The sequence below is a fragment of the Trematomus bernacchii genome, unplaced genomic scaffold, assembly GCF_902827165.1.
Source record: "Trematomus bernacchii unplaced genomic scaffold, fTreBer1.1, whole genome shotgun sequence".
In the NCBI taxonomy this organism is placed as follows: domain Eukaryota; kingdom Metazoa; phylum Chordata; class Actinopteri; order Perciformes; family Nototheniidae; genus Trematomus; species Trematomus bernacchii.
Window position 1 is genome coordinate 10,259,520 of NW_022988050.1, and position 8,821 is coordinate 10,268,340.

General features: G+C 40.1%; 1 protein-coding gene and 1 long non-coding RNA gene across 2 annotated transcripts; one reads left to right on the forward strand and one right to left on the reverse strand.

Annotated features, from left to right (window-relative positions):
- The first annotated feature begins 962 nt into the window (after window positions 1–962).
- On the forward strand, window positions 963–1,749 carry LOC117473511 (glutamate dehydrogenase, mitochondrial-like). Its single transcript, XM_034119114.1, has 3 exons — window positions 963–1,130; window positions 1,316–1,453; window positions 1,581–1,749. Exons 1-3 carry the CDS (start codon window positions 978–980, stop codon window positions 1,638–1,640), a joined length of 351 nt encoding a protein of 116 aa, XP_033975005.1. The 5' UTR covers window positions 963–977; the 3' UTR covers window positions 1,641–1,749.
- Window positions 1,750–1,970: 221 nt separating this feature from the next.
- Window positions 1,971–3,308, reverse strand: LOC117473513. The gene is made up of 3 exons (XR_004555039.1): window positions 3,221–3,308; window positions 2,692–2,766; window positions 1,971–2,589 (listed from the first exon to the last, which is right to left on the reverse strand). It is a non-coding gene; the product is annotated as an uncharacterized LOC117473513 (long non-coding RNA).
- Window positions 3,309–8,821: the final 5,513 nt, after the last annotated feature.

Sequence of the window (8,821 nt, forward strand, 5' to 3'; positions counted from 1 at the left end):
CGGGTGGATTGGAGAAGGCATTACAGGGGTGTGTGACTGAAAAGATCCTCCAAAAAGAAAAAACAACATAGTAACACCATCATTGATGTAGCCATGTGATCGGTGCAGTCATGTTTCGCAGAGAGGACGTACTGCGTGAGTTTACCTCAGTGTGAACAGTCTGCTAGTAATGGCTGGGTAATGCTAACCTAGTATGCAGATCATACTGATTGAGTATCTATTCTGCAGTATGTTTAGACTTATATTTTAAACACAGCCTTAGATCATTGTGGGTGAGGGTTTAAAACAGTGATTTGACTGCGTTATGGCAATTGTGTGTTTACAAGAGCTTGGCATTAGCAATGATGTATCATGTATTTTAAACATTTTGAATGTAAACAGGAAATGGAACAATTTGCTCCACCCGGCATCTATCTGTCCCTTTGTGCTTATTCTTGTATGTCTCAATTTCTCACCAATGTTTACAGAAAATATTTTAATTAAAAAATGGTACCTGTGTGAGGCCTTACTTTAGTTAGATGTCATAACTGCAGTTGGCCACATGGTGGCACCAGAGTGGTTTGTTGCATGTCACCGCACCATATCAGTTCATGGTTGGTTGAATAGTGGTATAACAATTATAAATGTTACTATTGGTGATATTCAATTAGTAAAAAGTGATGATCATGGTGATGTTGGACCATGATGTTATTAACCTGCTGTAACTTTTTCACAGGGCTTTGGTAATGTGCGTCTTCACTCCATGAGGTACCTGCAGGGCCCCCGGACCAGAAGGGGGGCCCCAGAGAAGGTCGATTAAATAGGTCCACAGCAACGACAACATGAAACCACGTTTAATTTACTACAATGACATGTCGGGAAACCCCCCATGCGTAGCGCGCCGCCAAAAGCTGCTTCATTTCAGTTTCGTATTCTCCGCTCCTGCGGGGGGGTTGGGGTTGGGGTTGGTTGGCGGTTGTGCTGGATGTGTTGGGGGTATGTCTCTTCTGCCTGGGGCCCCCAGAGTGTCTTGCAGTGCCACTGGGTACCTGCACAGGTTTGGGGCCAAGTGTGTGAGCATCGGTGAGATTGATGGAGCCATCTACAACGCTGATGGCATCGACCCCAAAGCGCTGGAGGAATACAAACTGGTACCAGCACAACTGCCTTCCCCTCACTTCTGTCTGCTTTATCCTTCTTGTCATCTCCCCCCTCTGTTTTCTCTTACTAAAATAATCAAGTCATTGTCTTTGAGATGATTTTCTTCTCCTGGAAATACACTTTTTCCCCAACATTTTGTCAAATATTCACGTGTGTGTCTCTTTACTTTCTGCAGCAAAATGGCACCATTGTGGGCTTCCCAGGAGCCAAACCCTATGAAGGGAGCATTTTGGAAGCCGAATGCCACATCCTGATCCCTGCCGCCGGAGAAAAGCAGCTCACGCGTAACAACGCCCGAAGGATCAAGGCCAAGGTAAACCCTCACTTTTGATTTACCCAAGGTGCTTTGCTTAAAGTTGGTGTTTGACTCCACACGAGTAAGGACAGGGAGACTTTGTTGCAGTCATGTAAAGTGTGTGTTGTATTTCATGTCTTTTCAGATCATTGCTGAAGGTGCCAATGGTCCCACCAGCCACACCCCAGATGCTGACAAGATCTAACTGGAGAACAACGTCATGGTTATTCCTGTAAGCGCACACACAATTAAAATAAAATGTGCTCAAACCTGTTGGCTCAAACCACACAAATCCAGCGCTGATGGAGCAGATGAACTGTCTTTTTTTGTTGTTGAATTCTTAATGAATTACACCTAGGATGTTTTTCCTTTTTCACTTTTTAATCTGGATTATTACTTAGTCATTATTATAGTCATTATTATTTGGTCATGAATATTTTGTGATACAGCAAAAAATACACTGTTATATTTGTATAATATATAAACCATAAAGGGGAAATGTAAAGAATAAGCATGAGTCATACATGTACGTATCAACAATAAACAAGCTTTTATTGTGTAAGAAACTGATTCTTCTAATAATTTCTCAAAAGCATTTCATTTTCAGTTTATTATAGGGTACAAGACTGCTCCTCACCTCCTCCATGGCCTGCAGCGTCATAACACTCAGAGGATACATTACCAATACACATAAAGCTTAGAAATCAGTTATTTATAATGATCCATCTTATTTTTTTGTTTCATCTTTTTCAGTGGGTTGGGTTACCTCCCTCAGGCTCATTTTCTAATACCAAATTATCCATTGCTGCTTGTAAGTCGTCTGTATGGGCCTGTCGTTTCATTTCTTCAAAATCTTCCAGAAACCTCTTCCTCAGGTCTTTGCCTTGTACCACAACTGTTACACTAGGATATAAAGTTATGGTACCGCCGTTCTTGATAGGCGACTTGAGTCTGACTTTATTGTCTGTTGTAACTTCATCCAATTCTGGGTACTTTTCCTTCATTGCAGCCAGCCATTCTCTTACATGTGTGCTATAGAAAGTAATGGCAAATGGTACATCATTTCTGTCATGTTGATAGACAGTGTCTTTATTGCCATGCAGTGTCTTTTCTATGTTCTTGTCTTTTTCGAAATCTCGAGGAACGGTAGGCATCTAAATTAAAACAAAGAGAAGAACCATTATTATTGGCAAACCACCATACTACTGATAAATGGTACAGCCTATACAGCACTCAGACTTGCTGTGTTATTGTACCTTGTATTTCTCTTGGTGTTGTGATGCTCTGGACTTCTCAGCAGGATGGAGATACTCAGGTTCTACAGCTGTTTCCTGAAGCCACAACACAAACCTCAGAACAGGAGTTTTGTCACAACCTATCCATAATATATCAAGTCTACCTCCCCTGCTGTAATTTGACCTGCACGAAAATCTTTTAACGCAACAAAGGTTTCAAGTTTAAACTCTTGATACTTTTTTGGGGATACAACTTCTAGCCCCTTTCCCCAAATGTATGGAACACGCAGCTAAATTGTAAAGCCGTCTGTATATGAAAGGTGCTTTTAAAAAGTATTTTCATTCAAGTTGTTTCAGTTCATGCTGTGGTTGCTAAAACAAGCTTTTAAAAAATACTATCCTTTTATGTCTCTTAGCTATTACATCACTGGCAAGGCTTCTAATGTATTTTTTAATGCAAGATAAATTCGTTTTAAATATAAGTGTAACAAATCTAAATAGCAATTATGTCAAAAGTAATTTAGTAGTAATTTAGTAGATATATTCTTACTGGATCGGTGCTGGTTCAGGCGGTGTCAGTGATGCTGCTCTGTTATTTCGGCATAAGCTGGTGTCAGCTGATGTGATCTCTCTCCAAGAGTAACGACGTCTGGGGCAACCTTTTTTTATACTCTCTCTTGATCACAAGCAGCCAATCATACAGTGGCTTTTTCACTTTCACTTGTGTAACTTGATGAACTGAACCATCAGGGTGTGTCAACCCTGGTATCTTTAATCGATTCAGTCTGTTATCGTGTCTAAGCAGGAACGTTTGGAGAGGAAGTTTGGCAAGCAGGGGGGGGCCCATCCCTGTTGTACCTACTGCTGACTTCCAGGCCAGAGTTGCTGTGAGTATCGTCTGCTAACACACACTTTAAAAATATATCTATAACAAACAAATGTGTTTTTTTCTAATATGTTGAAAACAATGCAGCTTTATAATACTTCATTAAAAATTGTATTTAAAATATTGAGTCTTTAACAAATATTGTGCCTTCTGCGATATCAAGTATTGTGACAAAGTGTCTTGAACTTTTAGATGGTGACTGACGGATACATATTTGACCTTAACTGTATGACCAGTAGACTCCAATCGGCTTGAGTTATTCCTCTTATTGTCAAGGCCGGATTAGTACCTCCAGGGGCCCCTGGGCACTGAGAGCTCCGGGCCCCTCAACCCACGTACCAACACGTAACAACACGCCTACCCAACATGACCAATATTTTTAATTTTCCTTCAATCTGGCATGTCAATCGCACACTTGTCAAAAGCAGGGGACGCAGCTACATAGCTCAACCAAAGTAGGTCTAGCCTTTTGCCCTTTCAGTCAAAAATCACAAGACAAGGATACAATGGATATGATCTCAAGACAGTGTATGGCTCAAGAAGACCTAGGTAATATCACTCAAAACAGCAGCACCCCCAACACTTCATATATCTTGCAAAATGAAGCACTGCACCCAAAACTACGTAAACACTTACCAAAACCAAACGTTTGCACCAAATGGCACACACTTCATTTATAGTACAAGACACTTTGTCCAACCGACTACACACCATCGTTCTCAATCTAAAGCACACTCATCTTTTATGGCTTTCTGTATGTAGAGAATTCTGCATATAAAGATTGTTCAAGTTTACAGAAATATGTGCAGAAACACAAATATACTGTTGTTATACTTTTATCTTTCTCCAAAACAAATTGGTGCTTCATTCATGCACAACACATAGTTACAGTTGTGTAAACACAAATGATGCCTACGTCGAATACAGTAAGTGGAAAGGAACACTTTGATGACAAAGAAATACAAAACATATTTGTACAAAAAACAGAGGAAAGAAAATACTCAGGCAGCTTTTTACCACCTAGCTGGGTCTGACCTCTGCACCTCCACCTGCAGAAGAAGCATGCAGCTATAGGCCTGACGGTCATACAGCTCCAACCGATATTCTGCAAATAACTCTTCAACTGACTTCAGTTCATCCTCCCTCTCACTCCTATCCTCCCTCTACCTCTTGCTGATATCAATATATATTTTTAAATTATTTTATTCTACTAAATTCATACAAAAAAAAGAAGTATAATTCATACACACAAAGATGAACAAAATTAGTAGAAGCGGGAGGGCTGAAGCATAGCTTATGGGGAAGTAGCCCTCCCGTGAATCATCATAATATAACATTGGCATTATTGCGTCAAAAACGTATAGAAATTAAGGAGTACAAAGAAATAAAGAAAACTAAAGAAAAAAATAAATAAAAGTTAGGACAAGAAAAAAATAAATGCATATACTGTACAGTGTATATATATATATATATATATACAAGAAAAACTAGATATAGGGTCATTTTCTGCACATGTCAATAGCAGTTTCAACTACCATTTTTGAAAATAAAAATACTATATATAAATATATACATATGTACACATGTACTTGGCAAATTAAAAAATGATAATAATAATAATACAGTTTTTCTCGATTGCTAACACACTAAAATTATACATAACGCACAATTATTTTAACTGACACTCAAAGAGCAAAACATCAGCTCAAATCTCTAAAACTCTAAACACGTTTTCAGCTTTTGACACAATTGCAAATCAACATGACACTTTTTGCAAACCACTGCACACGTTTTCTCCCACGTTAGACACAGGAATCTGACATAAAGTCACGTGTTAGCAGGTTTAAAACACTGATATTCAAAATGCCTCACACATGGACCAATGATCAAGAAACACGTTCCACCTGACCCAAGCACCTGATTGCATAATTGTTGTCTCATCATCAGGATGTCCAAGGCACTAGAAAAAGAGCCACAGGTGAGTAACTTTGTTACCAAGGGGCAACAATGGAAGCCAACATGGAAGGCAAGAGCAAAGAGGAAGAGGAAGAGGAAGAGCTGGGCTGAAGAGTGAGAGGAGGAAAAGAGGTGGGGTGAGAGTGAGAGGCGGATGGAAGAGGTGGGGTGAGAGTGAGAAAGAGAGGAAGAGGTGGGGTGAGAGTGAGAGGAGAGTGATGAGGTGGGTGAGAGTGAGGGAGGAAGAATGAGAGGTAGAGGTATAGGGGGCGGAGGGAGAGGACTGGACAAAGAAGAATACTGCTCTCTAATGAATGAAATGTTATCAACCATGGTGTGACGATGAGAGAGGGCTGGACAGAGGGTTCAGAGGGCTGGACAGAGGGTTCCAGGAGGTCTGGAACTGAGGGTTCAGATGGGATGGACAGAGGGTTCAAGGCTGGGAGACAGAGGGTTCATCTAATCTAAGCGATGTACTGTCGCCTCTCTGTAATCCGGACGCTTAGACTTGAAAACAGGTTACCAGTTTGTAGCTCTGCATAATTCATGATGTATCAGTGCTTATATCTGTTGTGTGAAACGTATTTACTTCATTGCTTTCATTGAATTGTTGGCATGTTGCATACTATAACTGTACACAAATCCTGCACAATGGACTGTGGTAGACTTACCTTTATGCAACACAGACACTGACCAACCACTAGATCTTTGTTGTTTATCTGAAGGACTGAGAAACAAAGAGGTGCAGGTGGAAGGGCTAAGGGTTTTCAAGTGAGGCACAGGAAGCAGCAGTTACAAACTGGGTTTTGGCAAACAATGCATCAGCACTTAGAGAGATCCGAAGCATAGTAACTATGTGCTGAGATGCATGCTGCACAATGTTATTTTTGAATAAAATGTGATTTCATTCAACAACTCATTTGTATTTCTTCATTTACTGTATTTCTGTATACTCAAGCAATCTTCCTCTGCAGGAACCTCTATGTACAGAGCATAGCCATAAACAGAGGAAAGTTGCTTTAGAGTCAGGCAGTGTGTAGGTTGGGTGGTCAAACCATCTAGTTAATTATGAACTGAAGTGTGTTATATTTCACTTAGCAGGAGAAATGAGGTTGTTTTGCACTTGGGTGTCTTCTCTGTTTCTGCAGAGAACAAGATTGAAGAAACTTTTTCTATCTCAGTATTGCAACATGTAGTTGGTTCATGTGTGTGGCATTTTAATGGCAATGTTTTGAAAAATGGCCAAACAGTGAAGAAAGAGGAGAGAGAGAGAGAGAGAGAGAGAGAGAGAGAGAGAGCGAAGAGAGAGAGAGAGAGAGAGAGAGAGAGGAGAGAGCTATAGAGAGAGAGATGAGAGAGAGAGACTTTGCAAAGTCTGTGATTAGGTCACTGTTCCTTGTGGTTGCTGGCTTAATTCGTCACTTTTAGCTTTTTTGAAAAAGCTATTTATTGTTGGGAAATGTTTTAAAGCAGCCGCCACTCTCTCTTCCTTTTCTTTCTTTCTTTTCGCTGCCCCGTACCGGCACCATCAATTTTTTCAGCTCGATTGACACAACAATGTGAAGGTGGGGTCGTGATTTGATCATAGACCGCCGCCCGCGTAAGTGAATAAAGTTGAGCGAATACATAGTGAGACCTACAGTACGACAGACGGTTTTAGAAAATATATTAATTTGACCCTGGAGAGAAGCCAAGTTATTTATTGTGGCGGAGAGTGAGTTTAATTTAAACGACGTATGATGAGTGAGGTTGTGCCAAAAAAAATATATATACATATATATATTTTTTCTCTTGTCACTGAAGGCCCTCTCTTGCTCAAGGGCCCCTGGGCATGTGCGCACTGCCCAGTGTGCCCATATGGTTAATCCGGCCTTGACCATCAGGGTGTCAACCCTGGTATTTTTTATCGATTCAGTCTGTTATCTTGTCTGTGCAAAAAGTTTGGAGAGGAAGTTTGGCAAGCAGGGGGGGCCCATCCCTGTCGTACCTACTGCTGACTTCCAGCAGAGTTGCTGTGAGTATCATCTGCTAACACACACTTTAAAAATATATCTATAACAAACAAATGTGTTTTTATTCTAATATGTTGAAAACAATGCAGCTTTATAATACTTCATTAAAAATTGTATTTAAAATATTGAGTCTTTAACAAATATTGTGCCTTCTGCGATATCAAGTATTGTGACAAAGTGTCTTGAACTTTTAGATGGTGACTGACGGATACATATTTGACCTTAACTGTATGACCAGTAGACTCCAATCGGCTTGAGTTATTCCTCTTAAACAAACCAGGAATGCACAAATCTAACATTTTACTTGAGTGCTATCGGCCTGTCGGCTGATCAAATGTGATTTGTCAACATTTATCTGTAACCAATTGCTAGAGACGACTCTGCCATGACTTCAGAGAGCAACTGGTGCTGATCATGTGTATGGTTTACAAATACAAATGAAAGTAAATTGGGCGCTGGGCATTGGTGCAAACCCCTTCACCATGTCTACAGTACAGATTGTTGTTTAGTTGCTGTGAAATTAATACACATGTTGCGTCAAGCCTTTCCCTGTACTGTACCTATCTCCTATTACCTACACAGATTCTTAATGCCCATCACAAGTTACCAGAGCCAAGTTGGGACCAAACAAATAAAAATTTTTAGTATTTTGAATTGACATGTAAAAACAAAAAGCATACATTTATCAATGATACAATCATGCAACCAAGGCTATTTCTTAATGAAAATAAAATGTTGCATACAGTTTGTTTATTGAGTGTCCTCCTAGAGATTGACGCTAACATTCATCTTTCCCTTGCAGGGTGCCTCTGAGAAGGATATTGTTCACTCTGGGTTGGCCTACACCATGGAGAGATCTGCCCGGGTAAGTGATCGTACAGGAAGTAACACGTTCCTGCCTCTTTATAGTGCAGAGCCACTATGTTATCTAGTATAATAAACGGATATGAAACACGCCACTTGCATTAGTGCAGTGGTTCATGTCCCTCATCTCACTGTAAACCAAATACATTTCCATCAACTACAACAAAAACTGGGGAAATGTTTCACATACTTTCAAGAACATGACCTGCATGTTTCCTTTCACTTTTATTTTACCATGCAAATGAAATATACAAATATAAGGTGAACTTTGCCCTAAAACTTCACGTTTCACATACAAAAAGAATCCAGGCTTTCCCACTAAGCCTTTGACTGATTTCAAGACTTTCATGACTTTGCAAGAATAGCTCGGATACAGGAGTAAAGGATGCAAATAAACATCACGCAACCAACGAATAGACACAACAGCTCAAGT

Excerpts from the sequence above, each read along its gene's own strand:
- LOC117473511 (XM_034119114.1), top strand. The coding sequence starts at position 978 with ATGTCTCTTCTGCCTGGGGCCCCCAGAGTGTCTTGCAGTGCCACTGGG. Across the intron at positions 1,131-1,315 it reads CGCTGGAGGAATACAAACTG|CAAAATGGCACCATTGTGGG; the intron begins GTACCAGCACAA and ends TACTTTCTGCAG. Across the intron at positions 1,454-1,580 it reads CCCGAAGGATCAAGGCCAAG|ATCATTGCTGAAGGTGCCAA; the intron begins GTAAACCCTCAC and ends ATGTCTTTTCAG.